Source organism: Thamnophis elegans, chromosome 16, assembly GCF_009769535.1.
Source record: "Thamnophis elegans isolate rThaEle1 chromosome 16, rThaEle1.pri, whole genome shotgun sequence".
Taxonomy (NCBI): domain Eukaryota; kingdom Metazoa; phylum Chordata; class Lepidosauria; order Squamata; family Colubridae; genus Thamnophis; species Thamnophis elegans.
The window spans coordinates 1,549,704-1,567,715 of NC_045556.1; the positions used below are offsets into that span (position 1 = coordinate 1,549,704).

General features: G+C 45.0%; 1 protein-coding gene across 1 annotated transcript in view; it reads left to right on the forward strand.

The window, feature by feature from the left end:
• The window catches only part of LOC116518985 (myotubularin-related protein 10-like), a 28,715-nt gene extending 14,339 nt beyond the window's left edge, over window positions 1–14,376 (forward strand). Inside the window, 11 exon segments of the mRNA XM_032232567.1 lie at window positions 1,063–1,153; window positions 2,888–3,062; window positions 3,894–3,981; window positions 5,669–5,757; window positions 6,404–6,534; window positions 8,330–8,399; window positions 9,081–9,151; window positions 9,560–9,729; window positions 11,217–11,387; window positions 11,751–11,933; window positions 13,040–14,376. Coding sequence (XP_032088458.1) covers window positions 1,063–1,153; window positions 2,888–3,062; window positions 3,894–3,981; window positions 5,669–5,757; window positions 6,404–6,534; window positions 8,330–8,399; window positions 9,081–9,151; window positions 9,560–9,729; window positions 11,217–11,387; window positions 11,751–11,933; window positions 13,040–13,639 — 1,839 coding nt within the window. The 3' untranslated portion in view covers window positions 13,640–14,376.
• Window positions 14,377–18,012: the final 3,636 nt, after the last annotated feature.

Below are 18,012 nucleotides of genomic sequence, written 5' to 3' on the forward strand. Positions count from 1 at the left end.
AGAGTCAGTTATGCTGGCTGGGGAATTCTGGGAGTTGAAGTCCACAAGTCTTAAAGTGGCCAAGTTTGAAGACTTCTGATCTAAGTGGAGAGATTTCAGAGGAAGGGATTACAAGAGAGTCAGTTATGCTGGCTGGGGAATTCTGGGAGTTGAAGTCCACAAGTCTTAAAGTGGCCAAAGTTTGAAGACTTCTGATCTAAGTGGAGAGATTTCAGAGGAAGGGATTATAAGAGAGTAAGTTATGCTGGCTGGGGAATTCTGGGAGTTGAAGTCCACAAGTCTTAAAGTGGCCAAGTTTGAAGACCTCTGATCTAAGTGGGGAGATTGCAGAGGAAGGGATTGTAAGAGAGTAAGTTATGCTGGCTGGGGAATTCTGGGAGTTGAAGTCCACAAGTCTTGGAAGTTGCCATGTTTGGGCACCCCTGGTCTACAAAGAGAGTCCAGCTGAGCGGTGCGGGACACAGAAAGCACAATTTTTTCTTTTGGATCTCCTGTAGGAATGGTTTTTTTTTAAACACCCCCCCAAACCCTGATTCTCAGCTTATTTCATCTGGGCTGCTGAATTCTCAGAAAGTAGGAACTGAAAGTTGAGGCGGTCACTTTCAACCCAAGATATTTTTTTCCCCAAGCTTCCCTTTTCTTTTGCACCCTAAGCGCTTCAGAAAAAAAAAACAACAAGAACATGATTAATCCCTGAAATATTTTCTCTCGGTAGACGGGAAAAGAAATGTTGACCTTTTTTCCTTTTCCACGACACACAATGGAAGCCATTGGCAGCCTCGGCTACTAATAAGAAGAGGCATCCATTAAAACCCACGACAAAGGCGTTACTGTGTGCAGTTGCCCTTGTGAGCATCAACAGCTAACAAGTTAGACGTTTTTTCCCCCCCACTGGGTGTGTGGGGAAGGAAATCAAAGTTGCAAGCATTCCTAGAGGCAGGCCATTTCTGCTGACTTTCGTGGTTGTTTTTCTGCCCCTTCTTCGTAATTTCTGAAAATAATGCCTAAGGGGTTCTGGCCAGCTTGCTCTCATCTAAAGATTCTTTCTCCTTTCTTCTTCAGGTGTGTCTTGCAATAGCACACTACTCACAACCGGCAGACCTCCAGCTCCTTTTTGCCTTTGAATATGTGGGCAAGAAATATCACAATCCAGGTAAGGGAGACCCTTTGAGACGCCAGGTGCGGGGGTCTTTTTAAATCGAATCCTGGAGATTAAACTTGGACGGAAGTTATTTGCTGGTGCCAAGAAGCCGCCTGGCCTTGTGCCAGGGATAGTCTTCCTTCTGCATTCATCCGATTTGGTAAAAGTAACGCAGAGGAAGATTTAATAGAAGGCAATCCCTGTAGCTCAAGGTTGGAAGTTCGCAGAGTTCTTGGTGATCTCTGAGCTCGGTGGTTTTCTTGCAGATGTTTCAGGATGCAACTGGTGTCAAGGTTCCAAATAGCATCCAAAATTAAATCCACATCCAAGGCAAAGTATGGCTCAAAAGTTCCAATTTATTAAGAGAGCCACGTTGGCACATCTGGGAAAACCTGAATCTGAAAGCTTTCAGGTTTTCCCTACCCAGTTGAAAGTTCAAGATCTTGCCCCACACACCCACAAGTCCATCACATGGTCCAATCATCCACTCCCATGCTGGCAGTTCCACCCATCCAGTTCCGGTCAGGTACAGAGACAAAAGATGACCTTGGCTTTCTAGAAAGAATTTTGTTATGGCTACATAGCATCTAACTCCGTACAATCCCCCCTCCCCTCCATTTTCCCCACAATGGAAAATGCATAGTAGAATAATAGAAAGTATGGCAGGCCAAAGACCCACAAGAAAAGATGGCTGCAGCCCTGACAACTAGGTCATGTCATCAATGAGAATCCAACTCCACAGAGAATATTCGATAGCCGCAAATGTATCAGTTCTTTCTGTTTATGTGTCTTGGTTAAGTGGGCATCTGAATAAGTCCTCCCTTCGGTTGGTGATTGGCTTCTCTCCTGGTCTAGAAGGATTTTCCAAGGTTGTCTTCTGGAGACTCAACCACTTTCTGCCCAGATCTTGGCTATTCCTGTTGAGTTGAGTGGCAACCATCTCCACTTAGTGGCCAACCTTATCGGTTACTTCCATTTTCTAGAAATGTCGTTGGGGTGTCTAAATGTCTAGAAGTTTCATTACTTCTAGAACTTCTTCACTGAAGACCTTCAGAATAATCTCTGGAGTTCAGGAATGAGGTGATTCGAAGGTCAACCCATTAGTTTTATTCTGTATTAGACGCAGCTATTCTAGGAACAAGTGAAACGGATCCATCCCAACTTTTAACATGAGCCATACCGATTCTGCCATGAAGTTATGGAAGACATTTGGTCCTATCAGAAACTTGCAGATGGGCAAACGGACCCACAAAACCACAAAAACGGTCACAGCCCCAGACCGGGAGAAACAGTTAAAGAATTGGGGGAAGTTAGCCTGATGATCACTGCAGTTTTTTTTTAAAAACCCTCACTGAGGTTTACAGTATTTCAGTTCATCATCTCCAAGATGGCACAGTGGTTAGGGTGCAGCACTGCAGGCCACTTCAGCTGACTGTTATCTGCAGTTCAGCGGTTCTAATCTCACCGGCTCAGGGTTGACTCAGCCTTCCATCCTTCCGAGGTGGGTAAAATGAGGACCCGGATTGTTGTTGGGGGCGATATGCTGACTCTGTAAACCGCTTAGAGAGGGCTGAAAGCCCTATGAAGCGGTATATAAGTCTAACTGCTATTGCTATTTCTATTCTCCTTTGTTAAAAACCACCACATTGAATGTTGATCTCTCTCGGTTTTCTTCTAAAACCCCGTCCCTCGGTGCGTTTCCACTCCTCTGAAATGAAAATACTCTCCTGGCTTTGTTTCTTACAGCAAAAAAGGTGAATGGAATAGACCCCGGAGGAGGAGGAGGAGGCGGTGGTTATGGTATTCATCACCAAACTCCCCTCTTTGAAACCTTCTCCGACTGGGATAGAGAGATCAAGAGGACGGGAGCCTCCGAATGGCGCGTCTGTTCCGTGAACGAAGGCTACATGATATCCACCAGGTAAATCTCGATAAGAAAGTGGCAGGATCTGTGGGAAACGTAGCACACCGCCTCTTCTTCCCATCAGCTCTTCCCTTCAGAGATAACAACCCATGTCTGTTCAGAAGGAGAAAGTGTGTTTGGGGGGGCTAAGACGTCTTGTAAGGCTCCTTATTTTTAAGAACTTGGGTGTTGTAGCCCACCAGTGACCGGAGGATCTGGCAGCAAATTTGGAGAATGAGGAGGTTGGAGAGGAACCTGGGCCAGTCCTGGAGTCTGGGGAAGGCTCTGGTGAGGGCTCTGTGTCGGAGGCAGAGAGGGGGCCAGAACCGTATGCCAGTTATCAGCTGCTTTCAGAGTCAGACATCAGTGTGGCAGAAGAACAGCTGGAGCCTGTTCCCAGTGTGCGCATGCGCAGAGTGGCCAGACGAAGGGAACAGCTAAAGAACAGGGGTCGACTTGGGAATAAGGCCACAGGTGGACGGTGAATGGCCCCTCCCAGAGGAAGTAAAAGAGGAGTGAAAGGGGAGTGGAGTTTGCAGGAGACAATTAGTTCGCTTCATTGGTTCGTGACTCTCCGAGACTCCTTGCCAAGTTTTGCAGATCTCAGCCTGGCAGCTCTCCAAGCCAGATAAGGTCTGTGACTGTAAATCCTCCCTTGAAAGCCTTTGCTGGATGTGAATGAGCAGAATTCACAGGAAATTAATAAAAGGGGTTTTTGTCGGGACAAGGACTTTGCTTCAGGCTCTCGGGGAGCCTCGGTCAGAACATTGGGTTGGAATTCAAGGGACCGACTTCACACTTTCAAAGATGAGTGGTGTTTTGTTTTGTTTTTCTGTTTCCTTTCTGAAGTCTTCCAGAATATTTTGTGGTCCCCTCCTCTCTGGCGGATCAAGATCTGAAGCTGTATTCTTACTCCTTCACCGGACGACGGATGCCAGTAAGTGCGAAGATGAAGCGCGATGGCCTTTTCTTTCTCAAGTGTCAAAAGAGACAGAAGGGAGGGGGGGTGGATTATCAGACTGAAGGGAATGGAGGCTGGTCAGATGAGTTTGTCTTCTTTTAGCCAAGGGGGGGTGCTCTGTGCTTCTCCCCCCCCCCACTCCCCGCAGTGCACTTTGGGATCCAAAAAAAAAAATCAAAAGTTTGGTATTTCCTAACAAATTTTATTAAAAGGCATAAGCTTCTTAAATCAGTTGGAAAGGGTACAGTCTGGTTCTTGATGTTTTGACACCATAGATCAGTGTTCCTCACTCTTGACAGCTTGAAGATGGGTGGACTTCAACTCCCGGAATTCCTATGCTGGCTGGAGATTTCTGGGAGTTGAAAGCCACCCATCCTCAAGCAACCAAAGTTGAGAAACACATCCCTAGATTAACTCTTCTCCTACTCTGAGGACAACTAGGAAGGCATACAACAGAATGAAGGTGTGTGAAAGAGAAGGAGAGGAGGGTGGAAGGGAGAGAAAGAGAATGAGAGAGGGCAGGAAGGGGAAGAGAAAGGATAGGAGTAGGGGAGAGGTAAGGGAAGAAGGAAGGGGAAGGAGGGGAGGAAGGAAGGAAGGGAGGGAGAAAAGAAAGGGAAAATAAGGTGGTGTTACAACAGGTACTAGGGATGGTAAACAAAACAACTCAAACTGTATATTATAACCTTTTAAATGGAATAACAAAAGTATAAGAATGGCAAAGAAAAAGAATAACTATGTGAATGTATACCTATAATTGTATGTAAGAGAATAAATGACAGAATATAAAGCACAACATAGGTAAACAATATTTTGTTATAAATAGCTAAGTATAAATAAAAATAGAATTGTACATAAAAAATGGATAACGAATAAGGAGACCATGAATGCAAGATAGAAACATATAGAAGGGAAAACACTAACTGCAAAGGAACCGATACGGAACTGCTGTATAATAGAGCCGAGGTGGCGCAGTGATTAAATGCAGCACTGCAGGCTACTTCAGCTGACTGCAGTTCGGCGGTTCAAATCTCACCGGCTCAGGGTTGACTCAGCCTTCCATCCTTCCGAGGTGGGTGAAATGAGGACCCGGATTGTTGTTGGGGGCAATATGCTGACTCTGTAAACCGCTTAGAGAGGGCTGAAAGCCCTATGAAGCGGTATATAAGTCTCACTGCTATTGCTATTGCTATCTTTCTTCCCCCAACTTCACAATGCAACACACCAACACTTTACAAACACACCCATGGGGCCACCCATTTCGGCTCAGCCAATGCTATATAAGTCTAACTGCTATTGCTATATGATGGAACTTCTTGTTCCTATGTTGTTTTAAGTCATGTGTTTGTTTTTGTTGATGTGTTTATGTGTTTAAAATAAAAATTCAAAAACAAAAGAATGAAGGTGTGTTGGGATAGATAGACAGACAGACAGACAGACAGACAAAATAAAACAGTAGCCAAGAGGGTCAAGAGCCCTCCCAAAAATCAATCCAGGTCCCCTACTCTTTGCCCTATTATTAAGCCCCTGAAAAACCCACTTTCAGCAGCTCAGAGGCGCTTTCTGAATCTTCCATCTGTTACAATCCCTTGAAAACCAAGACGGATTCATAAGATGCCGTTGGGATACATGGGACTTAACCCCCTCTACCTTGGTTTCCTAGATGTGGTGTTGGAACCATTCCAACGGGAACGCTCTGGTGAGAATGGCCCACATCAAGGACAGCCTGCAGCAACGAAAAATAGACCAACGGTAGGGATTGCGGTGGCTGGCTTTCACTTATCATGTTTTCAATCTAACTTTCTTCCCACGATGAGAAAGCAGAGAGACAAAATAAAAGCGAGGTCAACCATTGACCAAGATGGTTTAAGGCAGGAGTTGGGCTTCCAAGGTCCTTTCCAGCCCTATCATCCTGTGTGATGGGCTCCTCTTAAAGCCACCATCTCCCTCCAGATAACCAGTGGTGAAAATTGCAGATATATGGATGGATGGATGGATGGATGGATGGATGGATGGATGGATGGATTTTAGAGCATCAAATTGAGGAGAACTGATTTATTGAGTTTAAGGGATATCCTCATAAATCATTTAACCCTCTTTCACATTGTCAAGTCTTCACAGAAAGACTAGAGAGTTGACTCTGGGTTCTGAAGTATGGTGTGATGGGGGTCACTTCTCTTACCCACCCACCCCTTTCTGTGCCCATCTGGTGCTGCTTAGCAGGGGTTTTTTTGAGCCTGCGGTTGGGTGTGCCCAACCACAGGATGCAGCTTGGGGAGGGAGGGCGAGCTTGCAGCTGTACTCCAGGCTGAGAAGGGGCTTTGGGGGCCAGCTGTGGGGGGAAGCTGTCACGAGGCACTTCTAAAGATGTCCTTGCTACGATTCCTTTTCCTCGTAGGATTTGCAACGCCGTCACCAGAAGCCACCCCCAGAGGAGCGACGTTTACAAATCTGACTTGGAGAAATGCCTGCCGAATATTCAAGAAATCCAGACGGCCTTTCTCAAACTGAAGCAGTTGTGTGTGAATGGTAATGCCCTCCGAACCTGGGTTGGTCCTCGTGTTGCCAAAGAGGCAGAAAATCTGAGACGAGCAGATGTAAAACATGCAAAACATGTTAAAACTTCTTAAAGACGAGTTCAAAAAGGATTTTTGAAATAACACGGAGCAGCATCTGGTAGCAACCACTCTCCAATCTTATTAAGTCATGGGATAAGAAGAAGAAACGGCTTCTTCTGTGTTTTCTAAATATATACCCCCAGATTATTTTTAATTCTGAAGACCCAGAGAACATAACCGCTGGAGGATTGCAATATTGCAAAAACTTTCCTTCATGTCACCTGGGAGACGAATGTCCAGATTTGGCTCCCATCTCGGCCTAAAGTTTTAAATATATACAGCATTATTTGGGGGGCAAAAAATTAATCTGGTTAATATTTACCATATTTTTAGTAAGGCCACCCATAGGTTTAATGTTCTGACAGAGGTATCCCGAGAGCATGAAGCAAACTCCTTGTCCTGACAAAAAACCTTTTTATTAATTTGCTGTGAATTCCGCTCATTCACATCCAGCAAAGCCTTTCCAGGGAGGATTTAAAAAAACATTGTGCTAAGTATACCACTAGAATATTTTGACCTTCATAGAAGTGGGAGAGAAGGACAATTCATGGTTTTCAACAGTTGGGTTCAACTCTGCCTTGGCCAAAGGTTGTGACATGGATATTTCTCAAAGCGAGGTCCTAATTGTTCACAATGGTATCTTGTCTGGAGTTTCTGTGTAGTAAGATAGGGAAAATAGGCAATTCTTGACCACTAGATGTCTCTACAGCAGAGATATTATAAGTGTCTCTGGCGGGACATAACATGGACTTCTAATTTTAAAAAGCACCTGTAAGAAGAACCAGAATTAAATGCTCATTGAAGCTATTTAACATTATTCATCCTTCTGGGTCACTATTCTGGAACCAAACCATAACTTTTAAAATTCAGACTCCAGTTCTGCAACTGTATGGATTGACTGGTTAATATTTTAGCTCTTCTGCAACCCTTCTTCACCACCATAAAGCTGTTCTGACTGAGGCTTCCCAAGAGCACGAAGCAAAATCCTCATCCCAACAAAAAACCCTTTTATTAATTTTCCGTGAATTCTGCTCATTCACCTCCAGCAAAGCCTTTCCAGGGAGGATTTACAGTCACAGACCTTATCTGGGTTAGAGAGCTGACAGGTTGATATCTGCAAAAATTGGCAAGGAGTCTCGGAAAGTCACGAACCAATTAAGTGAACTAATTGTCTCCTGCAAACTCCACTCCCCTTCCGCTCCTCTTTTATTCCCTCTGGGAGGGGCCATTCACTGTCCACCTGTGGCCTTCCTCCCAAGTTGATCCCTGCTCTTTAGCTCCTCCCTTTGTCTGGCAACTCTGTGCATGTGCACACTGGGAACAGGCTCCAGCTGTTCTTCTGCCCCACTGATGTCTGACTCTGAAGGCAGCTGATAACTGGCACATGGCCGTGGCCCCCTCTCTGCCTCTGACACAGAGCCCTCATCCGAGCCTTCCCCAGACTCCAGGACTGGCCCAGGTTCCTCCCCAACCTCCTCGCTGTCCGAATCTGCTGCCAGCTCTTCTGGCCGCTGGTGGGCCACAACACTTAGTTGAAAGTCCTGGAGGAATTTGCATGCAAGCCTTCAAGGAACGTGTTCATCACTACTACTCCTCATTCATGATTAAGCAACATGGAACCTCTTGTGCTGTGACTGTTTTTCAAAGAGAGTCCTCTCACTCTGTAATGCTGGTATTTGAAAATAATTTCTCTTTTTCTCTCTCAGAGCCTTTTGAAGAAACGGAGGAGAAGTGGCTGTCCTTGCTGGATAATTCGCGTTGGCTAGAGTACGTGAGGTAGGTAAAGTGGTTGGAATCTTCTCTCCAGGAAATCTGGAGGGCCACTTCCCATAAGAACAAATGTCAATTAAAGAGTTAGAAGTTATATGACTTGCAAACGATCCACAGAAAGAATCTTACCTACACCAGTTGTTGTTAATTGCGAAGTCATGTCCAACCCATCACTGACCCCCCTGGACCACGTTCCTCCAGGCCTTCCTGTCCTCTACCATCCTCTGGAGTCCATTGAAGCTCACGCCGGCTGCTTTGGTGACTCCATCCAGCCACCTCATTCTCCGTCGTCCCCTTCTTTTTCTGCCCTCCATCGTTCCCAGCATGAGGCTCTTCTCCAGGGAGTCCTTCTTCCTTCTCCTTAGGGGGCCAAAGAATTTGAGTTTCCTCTTCTAAAGAGCAGTCAGGGTTGATCTCCTCTAGGACTGACCGGTTGGATGGCCTTGCAGTCCAAAGGACTCGCAGGCATCTTCTCCTGCACCAGAGTTCAAAGGCTTCCATTCTTTGGCGCTCAGCCTTTCTTATGGTCACCAGTTGTAGAAGACCCTAATTCTGAAAACCGGAATCTCTTTCTGGGGAAATCCGCATTGCCAAGCATTAAAGCTAAACTTTCTGGAAATGACGTGTGATAATTTAGAGCTGTACGTTCATCTAAAGTAATCTAGATTTTGGGATCTCTTGATCTAGAATCTTCCTGAAGCTTTCTGCAGAACTGGTCTACATGCTGGACAGCAAACACGTTTCAGTAATTTTGCAAGGTAAGCTAGTCTGTTTTGAAAACTCAAGTTGATGCTCATGTAACATCCTTTATGTGGCCTTAATTAAACATTTATTGCAAAAATAATTACTTAAGGGAGTGTTGACGCCCTAATCTGAGTTAATTCTTCCAGTTCTTTTGCATAGACTTATCTTCACTCCATGCCATTAACAGAACTCTGTTCTTCTCTCATCCAGCATTCATCTGGTATAGAGACACGTTAAACCAGATTAATTGCATTAATTGTTGACCTTCGGCATTTGAAGCTGGTTTCTGTCAATGTCCGTGAAACTTCCTCTGCAATGGATGTTCCTATTTCTTGAGGGTCGCCTGTTGAGCAGGGACTCTGGTTAAGCTACACAACCCCGGGAAGCAGTTTTGTGTTAACAACGCATCTGTTCTTCCACAGAGGAAGAAGGGCGAGACCTAAGCTGCTGTGTGGCATCTCTTATCCAAGTGATGTTGGATCCTCATTTTCGGACCATCGCTGGATTTCAGAGCCTGATTCAGAAGGAGTGGGTCATGGCAGGACACCCGTTTCTGGACAGGTGCAATCACTTGAAGAAATCTGACAAAGAGGTAACAGGATAGCAATAGCAATATAGCAATAGCAGTAGACTTATATACCGCTTCATAGGCCTTTCAGGCCTCTCTAAGCGGTTTACAGAGAGTCAGCATATTGCCCCCAACAATCTGGGTCCTCATTTTACCCACCTCGGAAGGATGGAAGGCTGAGTCAACCCTGAGCCGGTGAGATTTGAACCGCTGACCTGCTGATCTAGCAGTAGCCTGCAGTGCTGCATTTAACCACTGCGCCACCTTGGCTCTATGAAAACACCCTCAACTTGAAGAAATATCTAGGGGGTAGTTAGCTAGGCATTTCTCCACCCGGAAAAGGTAATGATGTGATGAGTTCAAGAGGGGAGAGTGGGCAAGGGACACGGGGGAACAGGGGACAAACCCAGCGTGCGTTGACAATCCTGTTTGCAGCTTGAGTTCTTGTGAGTCCAGGTACAATCAATGGAAAAATGCTTTGGACCAAGACATTTAAGGGTGGAATTTAGTGAATCTACCTTGATCTTCCCACTGAACAAATATATGAAGTGCCAAACCTGCTTCATACTTGGATGGAAACCAGAGAGAAATCCCACAGCTGTTGGGGACACTAGGAAGTATGAAAGGACATCATTAAAAAAGTCCGCCAACTCATGGTTGAGTCCATGAAGTCAACAAGAGTTGAACTCAACTTAATTAATTAATTAAGATTAGGAACAATGTAAACTGCTTAAGTTTGTGTAATGGTAAGAAGCTGAGTTCAATGCAGAGATTTTACTGACTTTTTCTTTCTTATTCTTTTTTCTTTTCCCTGTTTTTTCTTTACCACTTCTTTTTTCTTTCTTTTTCTTAACTTACTTGGTTTTAATACATTCTAGACTGTGTTTGATAAAAAGCTATACCGGGTACGGGCTCTGGGTAGTCGGAAGGGGGGAAGGGAGGTGGGGTCATAGGGGGGAGGGGGGAGGGGGGAAATATAGTTTGTGCCAGTTTTTAAAACAACATGAATGCACTTGTATACTGTTGCCTTTTTTTTAAAAATTTTAGTATAAAATAAGAAGCTGAATAATAGTAGAAATACACCGAAGTGAGGAGCAGAGGGAAAGAAGAGGGAGGGGCAGAGAGGGAGTGAGAGAGGAATGGAAGGAGGGTGAGATGGAAGGGAGGGGGAGAAAGGAGCGTTAGAGGGGGAGGGGAAGTAGGAGAGGGGAATGTTGGAGGGGAGAAAGGAAAGTTGGAGGGGGGAGAAAGAAAGGGTGTATGGAGGGTTGAAGCGCTATATTGGTTTTGTATTTTGGGGAATACAAGGAGGGTTGTGTTTATTGCTCAATGTTATATGGCCTCAATCATGCACAGTATATATGTGAATGTATGAAATGAAAATGAAAAATGAAATAAAACATTTGAACACAAAGAGTTGAACTCAACTTGAAGAAGCTTTTTATTTGTTTTGCAATCAGTTTCTGCAGGGGTTTTATGTATCTTAACCAGTTGTCTCCTCCTCCCTCTAGTCTCCGTTGTTCCTGGTGTTCCTTGACTGTGTCTGGCAGCTGCTTGAGCAGTACCCGTCGGCCTTCGAGTTTTCCGAAGCCTACTTGACCATATTGTTCGACAGCACACACATCTCACTGTTTGGTACTTTCCTCTTCAATTCTCCACATCAGAGAGTGAAGCAGAGCACGGTGGGTGCAACATACGGCCAACCGGTGTTAAGAAGGGCCAAGCCATGGGGCAACATTTGAAATGTGCCAAGCGCTTGGCCTTACCTGGAGGCAGGAGAGTTTCTGTCGTGGTAGCTACAGGTGGGACGGCTGTTTCTGAGGATGGCATGTTGTAGTTCAGTGGAGCTTTTTCCATTGTGTGGTTTACACCCTTCAAGGAAAGGGTAGTGTGTGAGGCACAGAACCTTTTGTGCTGTGGGATTGTGACGTTGCTGGACTTTGATTTTAACCTTTATCAGCCCTTAGAGTGGACTTAAATCTCAACTCCAGGAAGGGAGCCTCTGTTGCGCATCTTTTGACATGTTTTCATTTGGTTGCTTCCAGGAATTCGCCATCAGCAAAAATATCCAGCTGGGTGACGAGAAAGGCCTGAAATTCCCTTCCGTTTGGGATTGGTCCCTTCAGCTCACACCGCGGGACCGCCTGTTGTTCCACAACCCCCTGTACATTGGGAAGAGCACACCCTGTGTGTGCAACGGGACCGTGAAATCCTTTAAACGATCAAAGGTAAGGATGGGGCAAAGTGACCGACTTGTAGGACACCCATTTAGGCGAGTCTCTTTCAAAGCATTTCCTTCCTATGACCCCTACTGGGTGGTCTGTGTGGGACTCGTCAGGATCGGAAAACCAGCTCCAGGCAAAGGTTATTTTGATTTGAGATTGGCTGCTGTCGTAACAACTTTGCAAGTCTGATTGTGCTGGACTTTCCCCCCACTCTTATACTTCTGTGAATTAGGGAGGTTGTCAGCGTTCGAAGTATCATGTAGAATTAAATCAGAGTCCAAGGCAAAACGATCCTTAAAGTTCCAATTTAATAAAGCAGACATCTCAGCACATCTGTGTTAATCCCAATGCTGGAAATGACATCAGAATCCCACCCAGTTAAAAGTTCATGATCTTGTCCCCACACCCACAATCCATCACATGGTGCAATCTTCTTCTTCCACGCTGGCGTCTCCACTCAGCTGCTTCCGGTCAGGTGTAAAAGTCCGGAGACAAAAGACGACCTTGGTCTTCTAGGAAAGAATGACAACAATACATTCCACAATCCTACTCCTGTCTATTCCCCCATCCCATCAACTATACTAAGGAAACAGCATAATGAAATAAGAGAAAGTATGGCAGGCCAAAATTCTAAAAGGAATATAATTGCAGGCCTGGCAGAGGTGTCTATTTGAGCCTCTTCATAATATTATCTGCCTGTTGCACACTTTAGGTGTGTTTCACCTATCACTGCTTGTATATCTCTTTCTCTCTCTCTATGCAATTGAACTCATGCTAGCTGGGGAATTCTGGGAGTTGAAGTCCACATGTGTTAAAGTTGCCAAGGTTAAGAATCACTGCTATCCATTGTCTGCCTCTCCTTAACAACAGATGAACTTGGCCTTTCCTGACAGATCTTTCATGGTCATATGGGATCTCAATATGTTGCTAGAGGTCTTACTTTAGGGTCCTGCGGGGGGACGTGCAGAATTCTGGACTCGATAGCCATGGGCCATACCTGCAATTTCCTTAATTGCATTTCTTGATTCACTTAGCATGGATCTCATCATAATCTGGTGCAGTGAACAATGGGAAACACAACCCATCTTATTCCCCCTTTCTCTCCCCAGAAGAACTACAGCTCAACCCTCAGAGGCTTCCCATCCTCCCTCAAGAACGGCATCATCAACGAACAAGACTTCTTCCCCAGAAGGAACTCCCTGATCCTCAAACTAAGACCCGACTTCCTTCATCACATGGACAACACTACCAACGGCATGGAACAGTATTTCCGAGACTGGTTCTCCAAGCCAGCGGACCTTCACGGCGTGATCCTACCCCGCCTCTCCGGGACGCAGATCAAACTCTGGAAACTCTGCTACTTCCGTTGGGTCCCCGAGGCCCAGATCAAGCACGGCGGTTCCATCGCAGCCTTCCACAAGATCTCTCTGTTGGCCGACGAGGTGGAATCCTTGAGCCGGAGCTTGAGGCAACACAACGGCAACCCCCCGTTGTTGGCCAACGCATCCGAGCAGGACCAGAGTCGGCTGTATTTCCGAGCCCACGGGCTCAATGACGGCCCCGCCACGGCCGACTTCCTCTCTTCCGCTTTTCCATTCTCCCCCGTGGGCAACCTTTGCCGGCGCAGCATCCTGGGCACGCCTCTGAGCAAGTTCTTGAGCGGTGCCAAAATCTGGTTGTCCACCGAGACCCTTGCCAACGAAGACTAACCCCTGGGAGCGAACGGAGACCGAAGAAACGTCGGTCTTAATTCGACCACCGCTAGCCAGAACTTTATATTTGATGTTTTTGCACAAAGTATTTAAAGGCAAAATCCTCGTGTTTTCATAATGCACAGAATATTATTATTATTATTATTGTTTTGTTTTAACGTTGCAGCTGATCCATTGATGGGTCTTTTTCTTAGTTCTTCCTGCTGTCTTGGTTGATAGGGAACTTGATTCACACACACACACACACCGATAACACCCATACATCAAACAGCTGGGCATTGTGTTTAGTTTCTGTTTGTGAGGTTTCCTCTTTTGGAGTTGCTGGCTGAAGCCTGCAGCTTGACAAGAGGAAGAGAAATAGCAAAGAAAGAAACAGAAAGATTTGCAGGGTGATTTAACCAGCGCAAAATACTGGAGCAATATTTTACCCCCTTCGGTGGTAGAGCAATCCCATGAGGATTTCAGAGTTCACATTGCTGTGAATTTCAGCCAGAAATTTAGCCACTTTTGCCCTTCCATTGAAGTAAATTAAAAATTAAGTTTAGGCCTCCCTTTTTGCTCATCATGGTTATGTTTGGCCCAGCTCTCTATTTTACTTATTTAGGGTTTGAGGTTGCCTTGTAGTTTACAAAAATCTGCCTCCCGAATTGCGTACGCTGCCAATGTGTTGTTGCTGGTGGGACGGTTGGTGTCTCTTAGCTGATTAGAATCGGGAAAGAAAAAAAACTAGTTGGAAAAAAAAAAATCTTACGGCCTTAACCTGGTTAAAGGGCAAAAAGAGAAACGGCTGCCCACATCGGCTCCAGACATCGTGGTTTGAGACTGTTCTATCAGCACGTATGCAAAAACAACCTTTTTAAAAACACTAGCCTTAAAAGTGCCTTTTTTTGCATTGACGTTAGTATTTTCCCCGGAACTCAGTTATTCGTTTGATAAGCTAACATTCTGCCGCCCGTTCCCGGTCTCCTTCGTAGTGATTGCTGGAGGTGCTTTAAGGATTGTGATCCTCTAGCCAGGGAAAGAAATCTTAACTGACAACTCTTTTGAGTATTACTGACTGTGAATGGGGCCTCGAATGGGCTTGGTTAGAATCAACATTCTTGGAAGGAAATATGGTTTCATATATATATATATATATATATATATATATATATATATATATATATATATATATATATATATATATATATATATATATATATATATATATATATATATATATATATATATATATAAAATTATGGACTTTCTCTCTCTCTTTTTACAGTTTAGTTCAGTGTTTCTCAACCTTGGCTACTTTTAAGATGGTGGACTTCCAACTCCCAGAACGGCTGGGAGTTGAAATCCACCTGCCTTCCAAGTTGCCAAGAATGAGAAACACCGATTTAGGTTGAACTCAACCCAGACGGTGGTTGAATCAGTTTCGGGGCCCTGATCGCAGAACCTGAAGGGTGGTGGGGCAGCATGGGGGGGATTTCAAGCGTATTTGGGGCAACCTGGACACGCCAGGGACATCTAGTCATCTGTCTTGTCTCGGGCATGGCCGTAGACATGTGTTTTCCGCCATTTTGTAGTGGGAAGGTGGCTTCAAGGCCTGGTCAGGAAACCATGGAAACCTAGCCTGTTTCGTGAAATGGATGCTGCCTGGGAAACGGCTTGTGTCCCGTTCCTTTGGGAGAAAAGGACACCCCCAGAGGTTCTCAAACATTTTGAGATGCTGGAGTTGATCCAACAGTAGACAAGATAGCACATGGGCACAGTTCTGCTGTTCGGGACCAGGAAGGAAGGGATCCTGTTTGACCCCCTTCCCCCTATGCCCCATGTGGGTCAACCTGGGAATTGAACGTGCCATATACAACCTGTCTCACTGGCCCCTCTTGAATTGGGGTCCCCTTCCCAAGCCTGCTAATGATCTCCTCCCCTCCCTCCCCCAGAGGTTTCTACAGTGGTTCCCCCAGCTGCTGATCCTTCAATGACATTAAAGACATAACTGAAGGCTTCTATCTCAATCCTCTTCAAGGGAGCAAAAGTTTGGTTTTCCTACGGTTGAGTTTCTTGCGTCCAGGATTTTTCGTAGGGATGTGGGAGAAATCAATTCCTTTTTTACTAAGGGGGCTTTCTTAACAGATTCTCTATTTAATGCATAATAGTCTTAACGGCATTTCAGATGTATTAAATTTTGCTAATTAAAGCGGGACGATGAGTATATATATTTTGCAAAAAGAAAACCCAACGGTAACTACGTTAAGGTGATTAACTTTTGAGATGTCTATTGTACCCCCGACGCTCTTTTTAACAGGGATTTTTTAAAATTGTGTGCATTTTTGTAACGTGTGACTTACTTTTTTTTTTAACCCTTGTGGGATGGCGGATCTTTGCCTTTCAAATAGTTGCCCTGATCAAATGGGAATTTGTGTGATGGTAGTGTGTGAAGCAGGTATAGGAGATTAACTACAGTTAGGTTACCCATGTCAGCACATCTGTTGATTTGGCAGGAAAGAGGCCTCATGAAATGAGCATTATTTACTGTTAAGGTCATCGTGCTTAGCAGAGGAACCTGACATGGGTGTCTCAGATCATAGAATCTTAATTAGTCTTAAGTGAAAATACCTCTTTGAAGTGATCAGAAATGAAGGGAAGTTGCGAGTGATTCGGCCTTGGGAACCTGTTGGCCTTTCAGGTGGTCTAAATGACCTTTTCCTTCATGGGACATGCTGATGAGGACTTCTAAAACCAGTCTTCCCAACTTTTAAAACGTGTGGACTTCAACTTCCAGTATTCCCCAGTATTCCTCTGGGAGTTGACCTCTACACATCTTAAAAGTTTCATGGTTGGTTTGGCTTAGCAACCTCTTGAAGCCTCCACATATCCTGTCCCTTTCCTGGGCACAAATTGGCTCTTCTCTTGACGTCGTCCGATTGCGATGGCCCAACTCTCAAAACTTCCCTGACTGACCACGTGATTGCAGTAGCTCTGCCAGTGCCTTTGTGTGCCATGCGGTGATGTGGAGAATAGGTTGGTTGATTGAGGTGGATGGATGGATGGCTGCTCCTTGGTCTTCATCCTGGATAGCACAAAAGGGTCCTTTTCCCCCAAAGAAGGAATTGTAAGAGCAGTGTTTCTCAACCAAATGCTGGCTGGGGAATTCTGGGACTTGAAGTCCAGACATCTTCAAGTTGCCAAGGTTGAGAAACACTGTGTTAGGGAGCTCCAGAAAATAGGAGAGCTTCTCTCGAGGTTTCAAAGCCCATCGTAGACTTGAAAAACAAGGACCAGCTGCTTGGAGACCATGAATGGTCTGTTGCTTCCACCTGGCTCTTGTCTTACCTTCTACCAACTCGATGGCGCTTGTGAACTTAAAGTATGGGGTGGGGTATTCCTCCCACAACACCAATGAGCAGCCCCCAACTCTTACTATTTTTTTCAAAGCAGGTACTTTCCACGGTGAAGTTTTTGTAACTGCGCAAAACAAGAGACGGTTATTTTTGTATGTTTGCATAACAGCAAGAGGGCTGCTTGAGCTGAAGGAGGCGGTTGCTGTAATTAAGACTTGTGTAAAAATAATAATAATAAAAACCCACCGCTTTTGATACTGTCAAGTAGATTTTAGCTGCAGCATGCCGGAAGGTGACTCTGGGTGTGTTTTTTTCCCCCCCATGGGTGTTTAATTTTCTTAGGCAGATCCCAATCCTAAAGGTGTGTTTCACTCTTGGCGGAAGGTCCTTCCTATTAAATTCTGGTGCTTTTGTGTGTCCTTCCTGTTAAATTCTGGCTTTTTAAAAAAAATTTTAAAAGTGTATTTTAAAAGTCAAGCACGCTTGACTTTTTTTTTCCAAGGAAAAGTAAATTAAGCCATCAGGAAAGTGGGATTCTGTGACTCTTTATGAAAATGGGACTGGACAGAAATCCCATTTTTTTTAATGCTTTAGGAAGACTGAAGCAGAGGTGTGTATCCTTGGCAAATTTTAAGACTAATGGACTTCAACTCCCAGAATTCCCCAGCCAGCATGAGGGAAATGGCTGCCCGGGGGGAATTCTGGGAGTTGAAGTCCACGAGTCTTAAAATTGGACACCCCTCACCTAAAGTATTGATGTTCTAAGCATGGGCCTGCCTGAGCTGACGTGGAGAAGCTCCTTCCATCTGCCATAATGTATGAAATTGCAAATAAATGAGACTTTAATAAAAACCAACCTGTCCTCTTCCTCTTCTGGGACTTTTTCTGTTGAAATTTAACAACCAGCTTCTGGCGAAACCATTAGAAGTTGGGCTCATGTGACAGCCATGGATGCTACGGAGGGCCATGAATTCCATTCTTTTCCTTCCTTTCCCAGTGGTTAGAATGCAGTATTGCAGGTTAACTCACTGCCCA